The sequence below is a fragment of the Lontra canadensis genome, unplaced genomic scaffold, assembly GCF_010015895.1.
Source record: "Lontra canadensis isolate GAN:19392208 unplaced genomic scaffold, GSC_riverotter_1.0 scaffold14, whole genome shotgun sequence".
Classification (NCBI taxonomy): domain Eukaryota; kingdom Metazoa; phylum Chordata; class Mammalia; order Carnivora; family Mustelidae; genus Lontra; species Lontra canadensis.
The window spans coordinates 2,574,131-2,592,504 of record NW_022631008.1 but is presented as its reverse complement, the minus strand read 5'-3'; the positions used below and the strand labels follow the sequence as shown (position 1 = coordinate 2,592,504).

Sequence of the window (18,374 nt, the reverse complement as noted above, 5' to 3'; positions counted from 1 at the left end):
TGCGGGGCTCGATCCCAGGACCCTGAGATCATGACCTGAGCCGAAGGCAGAGGCTTAACCCACTGAGCCACCCAGGTGCCCCAACTAATGGCAATTTTAAAGCAATGCCCAGCTATTCCTTCCAAGGAGAAGGTTAAGTAGCTTTTTGAAACATTATCTTTTCGCAATTGAAAACCTGACTTGGAGATAAATCATATTTAATGTTTATTTTCTATAATTATAACATCAATATTTTCAAAATATGTATAGGATACTGGGAAGTGAAAAGCCATATAATATCACAATTTAGAGAATTCCTGTTAACATCATGTTATATTTGGGACGCCTGGGTGGCTCAGTTGTTTAAGCGGCTGCCTTCGGCTCAGGTCATGATCCCAGTCCCGCATCGGGATCGAGTCCCGCATCGGGCTCCTTGCTCCGCAGGGAGCCTGTTTCTCCCTCTGCCACTCTGTCTGCCTGTGTTCACTCTCTCTCTCTCTGACAAATAAATAAAATCTTAAAAAAAATCATTTTATATTTGAAAATTAATGATTTATTAACTAAATTACATGCAAATCTATTCTGAATGAGACTTGGACTTAAATGGTAAATGTTATCATATATTGTTATGAAAAAGGGTTATATTTCTAGAAAGTTTTTTAGCTTTAATTTTTTAAGTTTAGATTTTTGGGGGGGATTGTTTTTAGTCTGGCTTTATCGAAGTAAGAAAAGTAGGGTGGATCTGCACACGTGTTTGGCAGAGTAAGGCATTATGAAACTTACCCTCCCTGTCTCAGAGTTGCATTATGTTGTTGGCTCCAGAGCCTACTGGCAAACAGTGACAGATGTTAATGCATCCATACAGCAGAAAGGTAATGAGGTAGGATGCCAAGATATTATCTCTAATAACCTTTGGAGCAAAAGGAAAATAATTGAGGTTCCTAAAATTGTACAGCATGTTGCTTTAATTATATACACTCCCCTGGGTATGTTCCAAGTTTTTCAGGTTTTTTTTTTTTCTGAATATGAAAGTAATATATACTCTTTTTACAAATTTTTAACACTACAGAACAATAAAATGAAACAAAACATCAAGAACTTTGGAGCATATTTTTTTCCTCTTAAAAAAAATTCTCAAAAAAAAAAAAAAAAGGAATTCTCTCTAGTCAGTATTTAGTGTCCATTACTGGTTTTAATATGGTATTCCTATACAGCTAAATCAGTACATGGTTCTAATAAACCTAAATGCCTTTGGTTTCTAATACACAATTCTTTTAGTGTTCTTTGTTAACAGTGTATGACTGAATAATCTCCTAACTATTTAAGATAGTTAGGAATGGTGTATGAGGGCTAATTTAATATTCTGGCTGAACACTAACACGTATGTTCCGAAGAGTTGCCATGTTTCAAAGTATTAGAAGAAAACATACCATGTTAAAACACATTGAGAACAATTTAGAAAGCACTTGGAAACCTCTTTGTATTCAGAATCACCAGTGACTCCAAAATCTGATGCACCAAAGATGTAGTAAGGGATAGGGCCTGAGTGTAAACTGAATTATGAAATACCTCTAAATGGCTTTTCTGGAATAAATTTTTCTCAACCTGTTTACTTATGCACATTTTACATTGGTGCCGATAATTTGTCTATGTCGAGTGCACCACCCACTGCCTATTTCAGGCAAACTAATGATATACATATATATAATGATGGGACTAAATGTAAATAGATCTCTTCACCCCTATGTGGCAGATGGTGTTTTCCAAATGGCTGCAGCACATCTCCTATTCCCAAAGCTCTTCTTACATGTGACTTTGGCACTCCTCTTTGGCTTTTGTGACTGTTTGGATACAGAGTATGGGACACTATGTGACTTCCAAGGCCAGGTAATCAAAAGGAAAGTCGCTTTCTACCCTGTTTTCTGAAATACTTGTTCTGGAAGTCTTCAAGGTCCACAGAAGCCGCTTCACTGTCCTGAGGTGGCCCCACTGTGTGTGAGGAGCTCCAACCAGCCCTCAGGGAGAGACCTCACTCAGAGAGCCGAGATTACATGAAAAGGGAGGGAGGGAAAGAGAGAGGGAGAGGTCCTTCTACAACCCCCAGCCTCTCCAGGGATAATTTTTCCCAGTCTCAGCTCCTTTTTAACTGCCACCACAGGAGACATCCTGAGCCAGCACCAACCAGCTATGCCCTTCCCAAATTCTGAACGCACAGAATCCACAAGAGATAACAAAACAGTTATCATTTCATGCTACTAAGTTTTGGAGCAACATGTTACATACCAATCCCCTCTAGAATACCCTACAAACTTTTCCAAGTTTTTAGTAATGTAATTTCTTTGCTTCTTGTAGAAACTGAACAGTTCTATCACTCCTCCATTTAAGGAAGACGTCTGGGCTGGCGCAGGTACAAGGGGCAATTGCGTGGTGAGCTTCACATGCAAACAGTTAATTGAGATGGATAAATGATGGATAATGGAAGCTATACTGTGATGATATCTGGGAAAAACAAAACAAACTGCAAGAACTTCTGTGGATTCACCTGTATTTGCAAGCACCTTCATCTCCAAATTTAAAAACATGAAACTTAAACAAAATAGGCAATTCCAAATAATATTTATTTACTTATGAGAACAAAAAATACAAAGAATCTTGTGCATTAGTTAATACCCCAGCATTAGTATTAACACCCGTCAAGTCTCAATTCTCCCAAAACATCTGTTTGCTGAAATTCTAAGTAAAAATCATATTCTTGGGACACTTAATTTCTTCTAGTGATGGTGAATGGATAGTATTTTCTTTTTGAAAGTTCAAGCTAAGTGTATAGTGTGCCTGATTTCTTTATCCTGTTTGCTTTCATTTGAGAAATATTCATGCAGTGTTAGTGCTAGTGAGAATAAATCAATCACCTGAGGAGACAGAGGTGGTAAGTCATATAACACGGGCAAACAAGCTGGAAGTAGAGAAGCTGGAATAGGAGCCTGGGAAGTCTGGTTCCAGAGTCTATATGTCTATATTCCAAACTACTACTTTTTTTTTTTTAAAGAAAGAAAAAGAGAGAGAGTGTGTGTGTATATGTGTGTGTGTGTGTGTGTGTGCACATGCGCACTCCTGCACACGCAAGCAGGGGTGGGAGGGGCACAGGGAGAAGGAGAGAGAATCTCAAGGAGGCTCAATCCCAGGATCCTGAGATTATGAACTGGGCCGAATCCAAGAGTCAAATGCTCAACCCACTGGGTCACCCAGGTGCCCTCAAATTACTACTTTTAACGTTAACCTCTTTGACAGGAACATTAGTTATTACTTGCATGATTACTTATGTTTTTCCTTTCATAGTTGATGGAATATTTCTTTTTTTTTTTTTAAGATGTTTATTTATTTGACAGAGAGAGAGAGCATAAGCAGGGAGAGCAACATAGGGAGAGGGAGAAGCAGACTTCCTACTGAATAAGGAGCTCGGTGTGGGACTCAATCTCAGGACCCTGAAATTATGACCTGAGCCAAAGTCAGACGCTCAACCGACTGAGACACCCAGGTGCCCCAATTAATGGAATATTTCTGGAAATACTCCACTGGGAACAAATCTGCTATAGACATGTAACCAAAGCCTTACTGATGTTATCTGTAGCGACACCTGAAGAAACACTGTCATTCAGAAATATTCTCAAGTACTTACATAAAAAGCATCCCGAGTGTTATGAAAAGATAAAATTGAAAAAACATTATAAATATTTAAAACTAGTCTTCCTGTTACTGATTGCTGAAGTGGACATTAATTTCTTTCACACTTCGTTTTGTAATTATCAACTTTTTTACTTGTGTATTAGTTGTTTCTCCTCATAAGTCTATCTCTATATATCAGTGCCTAGCCTAAGGCTTAGTATATTAAGTGTTCAATAATCATTCTGAATAAATAAAGGGACAAATGACTATGTGAGGGAATATGACAAAAATATGGATACATATATTTGACCTCTTCAGTCACTTACAACATTGATTTAAGAACCCAAATGCATTGGATTACATTTGTGCTAATTTGGTAGCCACTAGCCACATGTAGCTATTAAGCTTTTGAAATGTGGTCAGCACAAGTGAGACCCTCAATTCAACATTCAAAAACATACCAATGCCTAACAGTTACACGAAACCATGCTCTGTATCATTAATCATTAGGGAAATGCAAATCAAAACCACAATGAGATAGCACCTTATACCTGTTAGAATGGGCTATTATCAAAAAGACTAGAAATAACCAGAGTTGGCAAGGATGTGGAGAAAAGGGAACCCTCTTACACTGCTGGTAGGAGTACAAATTGGTGCAGCCAGTGTGGAAAACAGTATGGAGGTTCCTCAAAAAATTAAAAACAGAGCTACCATGATTCAGCAATTCTACTTCTGGATATTTAGTCAAAGAAAATGAAACAGCAACTTGAAAAGCTTTGTGTATCCCTATGTTCATTGCAACACTGTTTATAATAGTCAAGATATGGAAACAACCTGTCTCCACTGATGGATGAATGGAAAAAGAGAATGTGGTATTCATATGTATGCATGTACAGATAAAATGAAATATTATTCAGCCATTAAAAAGATGAAATCTTGCCATTTGCAACAACATGGATGGCCTTTGAGGACATTATGGTAAGTGAAATACGCCAGACAGAGAAAGACAAATACTATATGATTGTTTTTATATGTAGAATCATCAATCAATCAATAAAACCAAGCTTATAGATGTAGAGGTTGCCAGAGGTTGGGGAGTGTGTATGTGTCTGTAGCCGGGGGGGGGGGGGAATAGGTGAATTGTTTTTTTTCTTTTTTCTTTTTTTTAGTTTAAATAAATTTAATTAAAGAAAAAATCACACCAACAAATGGGTGAGTTGCTCCACTAAAAACTACTTGCAAGGAATGATACAGATTCATGCATGACAATGATGGGAATTGGTTTTTATCTAGATTTATTGGTGAAAAAAAAACAGATTTAAGAAAGTAGTAAAATTTTAATTCAGTGAAATCAAATGAAAAAATCACTGAACTGGATCTTTTTCATAATAGTTGTGCTTTTAGGTTTAAATATTATAATACATGCAATTCATGAATAGGTACTTTATTGATAGCAGATATAATTCTACAGGGTACTAAAATATTATGCAACTACACAATCCAAATGAATATTGATTGGAGAATAGCCTCAACCAAATTTATGTCATTCTAGAGGAATACTGAAAACACAAAAATTTTTAAAATTTTATTTATTTAAGTAATGGTCTACACCCAACATGGGGCTCAAACTCAATATCTTGAGATCAAGAGTCACACACTCCTCTGATTGAGGCAGTCAGGTGCTCTGAAAACATCAATTTTTCAAGAATGATTTGAAGTCCAACAACTATTTGAAAGGCTGTTTCACCAGTTATTGCAACAATGAAGTTTCTATCTCCAATTCTGATGACTCATTAGTTATTTCCAGATAAATCTTTGCCAAAGAGGACATGATCTGTTCCCTTTATGCTGAAGACTTAAAGGAGACAGTCAAATAAAAATTGTACATGTGAAAGAAGTGTGTGTATAAGTAAATAGATTGTGAAATAAGTTAGAAAAGTTGCTTAGGTAGAGTTCAGGAACATAAAAGTGTACAGTTCTGTAGAAAAGACCAAAAAATATTAAATTATCACTGTCAGAGAGTTGACATGTTAGTGGTGGTGGCAGTGAGATGACAAATAATAAGTGAATTTCATTTTATATTTAAATGTGAAAAGTTACATGGAGAAAAATTAAGTAAGGAAGAATGATAGAGAGTAAGGAAGGTTGGAGGAGGAATAGTAATTGTCCTATTACATGGGATGATTGGTGAAGTCCCAGATGACATTTAGGCAAAGACTTGAAGGGACTGAGGGAGCCATGTAGAGATCTGCATGAAGAGTGTTCCAGTTATAGGGCATAGCAAAAGCAAAGGCCCTGAGGCAGGAATGTGCTTGTCCTGTTGGGGGGGTGGTCAGTGATAATTGGAACAGAGTAAGAGAGGAGGGGACAGGTAACAAAGCTACAGAGATAGGGGACTGGGACAGATCATGGTGGTTCTTGTAAGTCATTAATAATTTTGCTTCTATGCATGAGTGGGGTACCATTGGAAAATTTTGAGCAGAGCACTTAAGTTTAGAATTAGTTGTTTTTAAGTTTAGTAGAGAAAATCTGAACTATATTTTACATTTTGAAATATTCCCATGGTTTCTTTTTTAATGCAAAGATTGTATGAATGACCCTTATGTAGTGAGATGAAAACAGTTATTTAAAACCAAATGTGATTGTAGTTGATTCTGACTTCTAAAGCAAGGTATATAGTTCACATCTGTTGGAAACTAAATCTTTATATTGCTCATCTATTTTCAGAGAGCATATATAGAAGAGAATTCTACTCATGGAATACTGACACAAATTGAAATTTGTCTGATATTTTATTCAGAAACATTTTATTTTATTCAGAAACATCTTACTTTTAAAAACTGCCAGGAAGGGCCGTCCAATATCTCGGTCGGTTAAGCACCTGACTTCGGCTTGAGTCATGATCTTGGGGTCCTGGGACCTTGTGCCTGACAGGCAGTCTGCTTATCCTTCTGCCCCTTCCCCAACTGTGTTCCCCATCAAATACAGGAGGTCTTCAAAAACAAAACAAACAAACAAAAAAATCCTGCAGGGAATCACTCTTTGATTCTTTGTATATTTCAGCCATTATGTGTTAAAGGAGGCATTAATAGGATACCCTGAAAGCATTTGTTGTATTATTCTATGACAAAATGTAATCTGATTTTTAAATCTTTGGCTTGCATATGAACTTTAGGAAGCACAATGTATTAGCAATATGGAAATTGTATAAACAGGTAGATAGTATTAATGACTGACCTTCAGTAAAGTCTTTTTTTTTTTTTTTTTTAAGATTTTATTTAACTGACAGTGAAAGAGAAAGCGAGAGGGAACACAAGCACAGGGAGTAGGAGAGGGAGAAGCAGGCTTCCTGCAGAGTAGGGAGCCTGATGCAGGGCTCGATCCCAGGACCCAGCGATCATGACCTGATCATGACAAAGCAGACACTTAACAACTGAGCCACCCGGGCGCCCCCTTCAGTAAATAGTCAACATATTTTTCAAATAGGAAAAAGTAAATTTTGTTTGGTTTTAATTTAAATATAAAATGTATACTCAGTTTAGTCACTGGAAGCTTTTAAGTATGTTTGCAACAACTTGGGCATTTGTATCTATTATTTCAACTGTAAATTTTATAAAATCTAAGTGCAGAACAAGTATTTCTAATATAAATCTGGTGTCCAAATTGGGATGTGCTATAAGTGTAAAATACACTAGATTTCAAAAACAGTCCAAAAAAAAAAAGGTAAAACATCTCACTAATAAATTTTATATTGATAACATTGATATAGTATTTTTGATATATTAGGTTAAATAAAATATACTAAAGTATATTTCACCTGTTTCTTTTTACTTTTTAAAAAAAGATTTTATTTATTTATTTGAGAGAGCTTGAAAGAGAGAGCACAATGAGGGGGAGGGAGAGAGGAAGAGAGAGAAGCCAACTCCCCACTGAGCAGGGAGCCTGATGCAGGGCTCGATCCCAGGACTCTGGGATCATGACCTGAGCTGAAGGCAGACACTTAACTGACTGAGTCACCCAAGCACCTCTCTTTTTATGTTTGTTTTTTGTTTTGTTTTGTTTTACAAAAAAGCTTTATTTTAGTGGGGTAGGGGCAGAGGGAAAGGGAGAGAGTGTCCCAAGTGGACTTCATACTCAATGCAGAGCCAGACTTGGGGCTTGATCCCAAGAGCTCAAGATCATGACCTGAAATGAAACCAAGAGTCGGGTGCTTAACCAACTGTACCACCCAGGTGCCCCTGTTTCCTTTTACCTTAAAAAAAATACAGCTCCCTGCAAAATTTTAAATTATATATGTGGTTCACATTATGTTTCTGTTGGATAACATTGCTCTATACTAGTGGTCCTCAAATGTGGTAACCTGACCATCAACATCACCTGGGAACTTGCTAGAAAAGCAAATTATAGACCTCACCTCAGACTTACTGAATCAAACATTCTGAGGGAGGGGCCCTGTTTTAACATACCCTCCAACTGATTTGGATTGAAGCAAAAGGTTGAGAACCATTATTTTAGGCCAATGGTTCTCAACTTTGGCTGCAAACTAGAATCATCTAGGGGAGCTTGGGGCAAAAATTCCTGGTGCTAAAGCTACAATCCCAGACCATTGAAATCAACAACTCTTTGGCCCAGTCAAGATTGTTTTTTAGAGCTCTCCAGGTGATTCTCAAATGGGATAAAGATTGAAAACCACTGGTCTAGATCCATGATATTCAAACTGTGCTTTCTAGAGGGGACACAGTTCACAGGCTCCACTTTCCTTCCGGCTTCTCACCAGGCAGTACTATTGATGTCTGTAAGACTTCCCAGCATGGAGATACTGGGCACGGACGGGCAGGAGACCTTGCAGGTATCAGAAGTTCATGTATCAAATCTATTTACCTACATGTGCCCATTACGCCTGTTACATTAACTGTGACCATGGCTATGCCTTCTTGGTTTAACATTATTGGGCTCTCACCAGATTCAAAGGAGGGTGAACCTGGAGTTAGCAGAATATGTGAAAGCTTTGATAGAGCAGGAGTGAAGAATGGCATTCCTTTTACCATTATTATTTGGGGAGGATTTTCTCAGGGCAGAGCTTTATTTTTATGTACTGCTGGACCACACAGCAGAAGTTGGCAGCTATCCCTGTACTCACTGACTTCCCCCGTGGGCTTTTATTCCATGGAGTCCTATCAAAGGCTAACAGATATTTTTATTCTGTGCCATGGAGATTACCACTCTTTGGTTTCCATAATGGTTGGTTCTCTTGCTGATGGAAGGTAAAGAATTTGGTAAATCTAACCAATGTAACCTTAAAAACCAATGAAGGCATGATGCATGATTCATGTCACCAGGAAATGATGGATATCAAGCAGTTCATTGATAAATTTTGTCAACCTTAAAAACAAAATAGTTATTTAACCAGTAAAAAAAAAAAAATAAATTTATTTAGGAGTAGCAGAGGAATTGCAATTTGGGACTGCAAATTAGGGCAAACCATAAAGCAAGTCCCAAGAAGGAAGGAAAAAGAGTATCCCTATATAGAGAAAAGAAGGAAATTGGGAGGGATTGCTTTGAACAAAAGTTCACCTGAGCAGAGGGAGAATTGAGGTTTCGAGGGCGTCTCATTGGCTAAGGTCATGTGGTTTCTCAATGGCTGGGCTGTTGCTGGGCGAGAGAATCTTCTGCCTTCCCGCTGAGGTATGCCAGGTAAGCTGCTGGGAGTGCCACTGAGTGAGAACTCTCCCTTCATTGTCTCCAGACTCCATTTTAACTCTGTAAAAGGTACACCTGCATCACTTCAGCAACGTATAAACCTTTTCATGTGCCCCACCTTGAAACTGCTAATGTTTGTAGTGTTAAAATGTTTTTGTAAATACACACCAATGCTACAAACCAACTGTCTCCTCACGGGAAATATATCTTTTTAAGTTTCTATACAAGTACTGTATAAAATGATTCAGAATATACTAGTGTTAAAGTAAGTGAAACAGCTGGCATCTTTTTCAAATGGACTTCCACAAGATAAAATATTACAACCAAATTATGTCATTGGAAAATTAATAACATACTTAATGAAAATTTGTTCAGGTATAAATGAGCAGTTAAGAAATAAATGATCTCTACGTGCTGTGACTTAGTGTATGGGTTTATTCCAGAATCAGTCACCATGCAGTGTCTGTATGTACATACAAATATGTGTTTTTGTGATTGTAATGATTGTAGTGCATAGTAAGAATGAGGTGATATTACATTATCTCTAATGGGAATAATGCTTTTAATTGTTAAAGAGTAAGACCACTTTCCTCAGGGAAAAAAAAAAAAAGAAAACCAAACAGCTCTACAGGGCTCCAGACATTCTGGGGCTTTTGCACAAAATTTTGCTTAAAGAATAATATAAGGGTACATCTTTTTAAAACATTCTAATGAAATGACTCCTACACCCATTTCACTTACAATACTCAGATACCAATAACTTAGAGCCTGGTACATCAGGGACTCCTTAGAGCCAACTAAAAAGCCTAGTGAAGGAAACCGGGGTAGGTCACCCCAAAATAAATATTTTGGGGAAGAGAAATCAGGAAACAAAGCTTACTATTAGTTTCTTCCCATATATTTGCCTTTCTAGTTTGCTGCCTTTGAAAGCCTAAAACTGCTTTCCTTCGTGCTGTCATTTCTCTATAAATGTATTGTTCTTTGCTGAAGATCCCATATAGACCATAGTTTAAAGCTGCTGCTTTGAGTTATTCTTTGCTTTTGGTTTCTTGGGTGTGATGTGCACTGCAAACATTAATAAACTTTTTCTTTTGTTGATGTCCTCTTGTTAAAGAGTGCCACCTGAGAACCTAAGTCATATCCTCACTGCAGAATGCAGGCAAAAAGTCAACTCTTTCCTTGGTTGGCAATTACCCTGGGGCTGGCCAAGGAAGCAATTGCCTACACTAAATTCTCAAATTTTGGGGTCAGCTCTCCTGGTGGACTTTTTCCTAATAGGCTGAACACTGGAATTCTCAAAACCTCAAAAGTTTGAAGGTCTTCACTTCATGCAGAAACACATCAAGAACCAGGCATCTTGAGGTATTCAACTTAAAAATCACTTATTTAACATAGCAGTAACACGCTTTCTGTATGAATAAGGATCATTTACTTGATATCCTATAGCCACATCTTTCTATCAGACTATCTTTTTCCTCATGAAAGTAAAACATTTCCAATGCCCATCTTGAAACTTAACATTCGTGGTGTTGAAATGTTTTGCAAATATACACCAATGATGTAGACTAATCCTTCCTTGTGGGAGCTTTATGTTCTTTTATGTTTACCAAGAAAGTAAAACACTTGAAATGCTGTATGTGCTGTATTTCCTGAAATTTTTTAGTACTTAATCTCAATGATAATAGATCAGAAAACTATAATCCTATTTTAATGACTAGAGTTCATTGTGCATCAAATTGGGCAAGAAAATTTTATTTTGACTGACAGTATTCTCACCTGTGTAACAGAAACTTAAAGGTTCTAATCCCTTAGTTTGTGAATCCCACCTTAACATTACCAATTATGAGCTGACTGCACAACTGTAGTTTCATAAAAGGAAAATTAAAACAAGTTTTTTTTTTCTCTTTCCCAAAATTTTGGGTTTGTTTTGCTTTTACATTAAAACCTAACCTTACAAACAAGTAAAAAGGACAGAAATTTGATGTTCTGGATAGCATGTGCATGGAAAAAGAGCTTCTCAGTTCTCTTAGAACTGCACGTGAATATACAAAGTGGCTCCCCCATTTAGGCCCCATACTGTTAGCATTCAAGAAGACTGGATTTCCCTTCATAAATTCACATCTCCTGTATGTTTACTTCTCTTTACCTGCACTGACAGGATCTTGTAATTCCTTTGTAGTGATGGTGTGGGGGAAGAGCCCGCATACTTTTTGAGCTTCTCCCTATATTTATGTCAGCTTTCCTATCTGTACATCATACATCATAGAAACAGGAATAGACAGGTAACATAGACAGGTAACTTCTATGCGAGGGGCATTGTAATAAGGTTCCGGTGTACTGACATTTTTGTTTCTTCAGCATCTTATGTTGCTTACTAGGCCTGTAATTAAACTGTTTCTGTTTCTGATAAAGCACTCTAATTGTAACATGCCTCAGTTAACTCCCAGGAGTGAGTTTTGTAAAGCATACCTTCTCAGGTCTCCCAGGTAGGGTTAAATATTTATGGATTATAGCATTCCTGGTGAAAAGGGTTGCTTAAATGCAAGGAATGTTTTTAAAGAACTCTGATGCCAATTGAATGTTCCCCATTAATAAAATGTTCTCCCTTGAAACAAATGATTCTAAGGAATTCAAAAAATAGGCCCAAGAAGCTTCTGGATGGAAGTGTGGCCCCAAAACAGGTAGGGTTAAATATTTATAGATTGCAGCATTCCTGGTGAAAAGGGTTGCTTAAACGCAAGCAATGTTTTTAAAGAACTCTGATGCCAATTGAATGTTCCCCATTAATAAAATGTTCTCCCTTGAAACAAATGATTCTAAGGAATTCAAAAAATAGGCCCAAGAAGCTTCTGGATGGAAGTGTGGCCCAAAAATACAGTTGTAGCAAAGTATCATAAAACATTAGATGGGTGTCTACTTTATGGCAATATAAAGCGAACCCCTAATCAATTCCTAATACTGTCCTTTGTACGATCATGAGGTAGAAATGAATAGGGCAGAAACTAGTGATCCTATTTACCTAGAAAAGAAACCGGGGCACAGAAACCTTTAGCGGTTTTTGCGTGTCTCAAGTTCCGACTGCCCCTCCATTCCTTGAAACTTCAAGTCTAAATATCAATAATAACAGAATTTCAGTGCTGGAATATCATTTATTCTGGCCCTCTCCTTTGACCAAAGAAGAAACTGAAGCCCTTAAAGATTGAGTGACTCATTAATATTCAAAGAGGTTCATTTAACATCCTGGTTTCTTAACTCTCACAAAATTATATACAAGATAAATGGAACCGTTCAGTGGGCCCTAACACATCTTCATCGGAACACACCTTGACTTTTACTTTAATTATATTAAAATAACATTCCCACTGATTATCTACAGACTCCCTCAGTGTCCCGGCTCCACACTCTCCTTTCTCCCAGTTCTACTCCGGCCTCTGGTTTCTGGGTCAAGGTTGGCTCTGTCCGGCCTCCGGGCGCGGCCAGCCTCGGGATGGGGGACAGAGCTTCGAAGCCCGCCTAACAGAAAGGGACAGAGCGGTCTGAGTCGCAGTCAGTCGAGGTGTTCTGCACACAGCCCCCGAGTCCATTTCGTGAGGGCTCCCATCCCGTGGTCCCGCAGCCGCTGTGCCTGCCTGCACCTCTCCTTTTCGCTCCTTCCCAGCTTCCCTGGGGGCTCCCGCCAAGGGCTCCCCTCGGCCAGGGGCGACGGTACCCACAAGGCCACCGGGGCGCGCGGGGGAACCTGGCCTTGCTGCCCGCGTAGGTCCCGGGGGGTAAGAGCATTCCCCGAACAACGGAGGCACGCCCCACGCAGCGACGGGCGAGGACAATTGTGACCAGAAGCCCAGTGGGTGGAAGGGAGCGACTCCCGCGGCCGCCTCCCCTCGGGCACCCGCGGCGCCGCCGGAGCCTCGCTCTTCCTCCTCCTCCTCACTCGCCGGCCCGGCTGATCTCCTGCCATGACTCAGCGATTCTCGCAGGCTGCCCGGCTGGGGACACCGGCTTCTCGCGGGCTCCTCCCGCCGCGTCCACCCCCTCTCGCCACCCACGCCCGCCCCCGACCGCCGGCTCTTTCCCAGCGCGGCCGCCGCCGCCGCCGCAGTCAGCGCGGGCGCCCCAGCAGCATCCGCCGCCGCCGCCTGCACCGCGCGCCGCACGCCCCGGTCCGACCCCGCACCGCACCCGTGCACCCGCCATGGAGCCCGCAGCACCCCGCCGCCGCCACACCCACCAGCGCGGCTACGCCGTGACGCGGAACCCCCACCTCAACAAGGTGAGCCCGCCGCCCACCTGGCGGCCCAGCGGCCGCTTTCGCTCAGACGCAGGCCCTCGGAGGGTCCCGGGCTCGGCCTCGCCCCTCTGCCGGCTCTCCCGGCACCCGCGGCCCTCTGTGCGCGCAGAATGGAGGGGCCGCCCAGTAGGCGCCGCGCCCCTCCGTGTGATGGGAGCCCGGTCCTGGTGCACCTCGGCATCCCGTTTGGGGAAAGAAGATGTAACTTGTTTACAGTACTTTTTGGCTTCTCAGGAGCCAAGCCGGAGAAAGTAGTGTCAGGCTGAGTGCGTGGACTGCTGTTTCGATGAAGATAGCAGGTGGGCTGCCAGCTCAGCCTGAACGTGCCACCCACTTACCGGTTCCCCTCAGCCTGGCAATTGCTGGAGGCTGCTCTGGAGAGAAGTGGCCCTACTGGTGCATCCCGGCAGAAATGCGTTCTGAAAGGCTCCGATCACATTAACAAGCTCGGTATCAGGGCCTCTTGGTTTCTGGAGCGACACGATGAAGAGGCTGGGAATGCGTTGTGGGTGGCTTCTGCCTTGGACACTTTGCGTGGCCTGGTGCAGAATCCTTCCCTAGACATGGGGCTGTGGGCAAAGCCAGTCCTGTTTTTTGAATCTGGCCTTCTGGAAATTAAAACGTTGTTGTTGTTGTTGTTGTTGTTGTTGTTGTTGTTGTTTTAAAGACCTCTTACTAAAACAAGATTTCATTGAAGTTTAGAGAACCTTTTTCAGATCCTGGTGACATTTCATTTTTCCTCACTGCTTAGGTAATGTAAACACCCAATACTTGTCTCAAATGAAAAATACCTAATTTATAATTTTGCTTAGGTAGATACTAAGCCTTCACACTTATGTTATAGCCAGGTTTGTCTCTAGATTGTTCTTTTTGTGTATCTGTGCTCTTGACCTATCCTTCTTCTTTAGGATATGGGGAATGCCATCGGTCAGCACAGAGATCTCTTTAGTCATTTTGGTCATCTCTTTAGTAGATGCTCTTTCTCATTAGACACTGGACCTCAGCTCTTACCTTCTGGTCACATTGCTGGTGATTTGTTGATCATTATTAATGGCTTGAAGACTTGTGATTCCTTTTACTTAATTGTAGCTAGTGTGAGTTCTTTTTGATTTCGTGGTAACAGGTAACTTTTACGAATACGGGGTTATTCAGTATTTGTGGTCATAAAACGTGAAATTTTGAGTAGTTTCTACTTTTTTTTTTCCTTCAAAAAAATTTAATTGCTAGCTTGATTTTTCTTTTTATTGTTCTGCAGGTTGGGGTCTATTTTCAGTAGAAAAAAGGTAAAATCTGATGTGACAGAACAGTTTGTGACTTTCATGTGTATCTGCTTCCTGTAATTTATGACCAAATAATGGGTTGTCGCCTAAGAAGGACTGCATGAGTGGAATAACCGGTTTGAATTTCCCAAAGTCCTGGGCAAGTATGAGTGTTTCGAGTGGGTAGATGGAATAGGCAATCACTGAGCAAGAGTCATTATGCCTTTACTGTTGGCATCAGGAATGCATGTTCTTGAAGTCTTTTTGGCTCCTGTTCACCAATAAGAATTAACTCCTACTTAACAATAATATCACAGAGATCTTCCACCAAGTTGAAGGGTGCAGCATAATATGTTAAGAACACAATTTTGAATTTATAACAGAACTTTATTGTTTGCATAGGTGTCAAATTGGATTTTAAAATCTAGTTCACCAACTCTGGGATGATTAAAGAAATAAGCTTTACTTTTCTTATTCAGTTCTAAGGTAGCTGTGTGGCGCCTCATAGAAGTCACAGAATGGCCTTTCATGTACCATTGAAACTGTGGCTGTGGGATGTTCTTGATCTGCCGTGCACTGAAGATCTCTTGGCTTTAAAGTTTACTGATAACCCAGGAATTTCTGTTGATTTTTATGAGAACTTTGGCAAGTAGATCATGCTCTCTAGAACTCCAGCCTGTCATCTGGCTACACGAAGCCGCCTTCAGCCATATTAACACAGACCTTCATCACCTTACCTGTTGGGTAACTGCAACAGTTGCTGGTTTTATTTTCAGTGTTATGGTCTGTCCTACATGTAGATATGAGAAACATACCTTCGTCAGTTAGTGTTTTCCTCATCTTACTCTTCTGTCATCCAAGGAGTTATAATAGTTCCTATTACACTGAATGTAAAATCAGTCTTGTCAGGTTTACTATCTTACCCAAATTGATCTCATTAGTCCCCCAATTAAGTCTTCCACTTGAAATATATTTGCAAAATCTCTAAATGCTTTCCTTTTTGCCTATGTGTAATTTCCTACAATTAAAATGGCATTAGTTTATTTAATAATGATCTCTCTAGGGAGGACTTTCCTAATTATCTCAGTTCTATTATCATTACTTGACACCTCTGTTTATATGTATTCAGTTGTATCATGTCATTTTGTGTTTACTATATTTTATTTATTTTTTCTTCTTTGATTGTCATTAGGTCAGGAATCATACTTAGTACAGAATTTTGCTCATTGGGCTTTGAATAAACCAACTTATTTATTTAATGAATGAATGAACCATTTTTATTTCTTTTGTCTTTTAAACAGTACTCAGCTTTTAAAGCAAAAAGCTTAAAAATATAAAGCAGAAAGCTTTTAGAGTGGTAGTTTGAACATTATTTTAAGACATCCTGTTTAATGTAATTTCTTGAAAGTAAATTGCATTGAATTCTAAAGCTCAGTTCACTCTCTATACATTATACAGTGTATAATGGATACAGAAGAATAGTGGAATTTGGTTTAAACCTGATCATCCATGAAATTTTAATTACTTGCCACATAACCTTAAGGAGGTGATTAGTCTTGGTAAAATCAAGGTTAACAGTAGGTGTGATCCAAATTAAAAAAAATAAAAAATTATAATAACTGAAGAGAAATAAGGTTCTTTATTGGTAATATGATTCTTACTATTTGCTTATACTCAAATTACATAATTTCTGTAGGATTGCATCATAGTATTTGGCAAAGTACCTCACATTTATGAGATTCAGTATCTTTCTGTACATAGCCCTATCTTTGAGGTGCTTTTCTTTGTGTTAAATGTGCTTATCTAATTTAATGTTTAATGTTAATGATTTTTAAGGATACCTTCTGATTTAGATGAGTTGTATTTCACATTTTTTCTCAGGAATTTTCTTGTTTTTTTTTTTTTTTGTTTAAAGAATTTTATTTATTTATTTGACAGAGAGAGATCACAAGTAGGCAGAGAGGCAGGCAGAGAGAGGGGGGAAGCAGGTTCCTTGCTGAGCAGAGAGCCGGATGCAGGGCTCGATCCCAAGATCGTGGGATCATGACCCGAGCCGAAGGCAGAGGCTTTAACCCACTGAGCCACCCAGGTGCCCCTCTCAGGAATTTTCATGTGACTAATAATGTTTCATAAATCACTCTTCGAAATTAAAATTTTACACACGATAAAAATCACTTATTTTTTATTTCTAAATGTATTCATTTGCTTTGTTTCTCTAGCATTGGTAGAAAATTCTAATTGATATTTCTATCATGATTGTGCTTATGTGGTTTTCATGTCTTTAAGATTAAATAATAACATGACCTACAAATAAATCTTCAAAAGATATCACTCTGTTATATTTTAGGCATTTTAATCCAGTTTAAGTTAGTGACTTATTAAAGTTTGTTTGGCCAGCATTATTATTAACTTTTAAATCTAAAAAATGAGCTCTGGGCAAGTGCATTTGTAGATGTTTGTTTCTCGGCATGTCAAGACCTAGTTGGAGGTGTTGTAGGGAAAAGAGAGAAATGTCTTGTGACTATGAGGGAAAGATACCTTAAACCTCCTCTTTTTCTTCAGTGTAAACTATACCAGAGTTAATCATCCAGGAATTTTTACCTACCACAATTCTCTGGATTGCCTCAGCAGTATGAAAAACTGATGTATTATTTAATGGAACCCCACTGATATGAATGCCATTCTGATTTGGCTGTACCTATATGTCTCCATACCTGTTACTTTGCTGTACCTCAAACAACAGTGGTAGGATAGGGTAGCATAAAATAAAAATACTGTGCTTGAATGACTAGAAAGATGAGTTTCATTTGAGGACTTTTGAGACCGGTGATATGGAGTTTGGGAAATACTGAAGATAGTCTGAGATTTTTCATTTTTGTGTTCTAATTTCCTTCTATCTTTTGGGCAAGTATGAGAAATGCAATGTAGTGGAATGAACATTCTAAGACATTGTATCTAGAGGAAAGCATAAGTCCCAATTCTTCCATTTAGCAGTTGTGAGATTTTGAGTGAACTTTTCTCAACTGGCTTCAGTTACTGTCCTTACAAAATAAAGTGATAACTTCATTCATTACTTTATATTTTTTTATTTAGAAAATATTTGTTGAGAACCCACTATACTAGGTAATATTCTGGTTCAAAGAATATAGCAATGAAGAAGATTCTTGTTAGTGCACTTACATTTCTGTTGTAATATGGTTTCTACCTTGCTTCTTCACTCAGATATTCAAAAGATTATTTGAGATAGTGAATATTAATTGTTTCTAAATTATATATTCTAAAAACAGGAAGTCTTTTAGTCCTATCATTATTAATACATTACTTTTGTATAGAAAGTCTGAGCTCATAGCTGGAGCAATTATAAAGTACTTATTTTTGTAGTATACTAACCCCCTTTTCTTGAATTTTGGATGATAGGATTGTGTTCTTTATTTTATAGTACAAAACAAAAATATATCTTCTCTCTGGGAAAGGAAGATTTATAT

The 18,374-nt window shown here is 38.9% G+C and overlaps 1 protein-coding gene and 2 pseudogenes across 1 annotated transcript in view; 2 read left to right on the top strand and 1 right to left on the bottom strand.

Annotated features, from left to right (window-relative positions):
• The first annotated feature begins 751 nt into the window (after positions 1-751).
• On the top strand, positions 752-9,029 carry LOC116868021 (annotated as a pseudogene).
• A 183-nt stretch (positions 9,030-9,212) lies between these two features.
• On the bottom strand, positions 9,213-13,394 carry LOC116868049 (annotated as a pseudogene).
• A 93-nt stretch (positions 13,395-13,487) lies between these two features.
• Positions 13,488-18,374, top strand: part of ME1 (malic enzyme 1) — a 179,357-nt gene continuing 174,470 nt past the window's right edge. Inside the window, exon 1 of the mRNA XM_032858030.1 lies at positions 13,488-13,612. Within this exon, the coding sequence (XP_032713921.1) occupies positions 13,535-13,612 (78 nt within the window). The 5' untranslated portion in view covers positions 13,488-13,534. The remainder of the gene's footprint in view (positions 13,613-18,374) is intronic.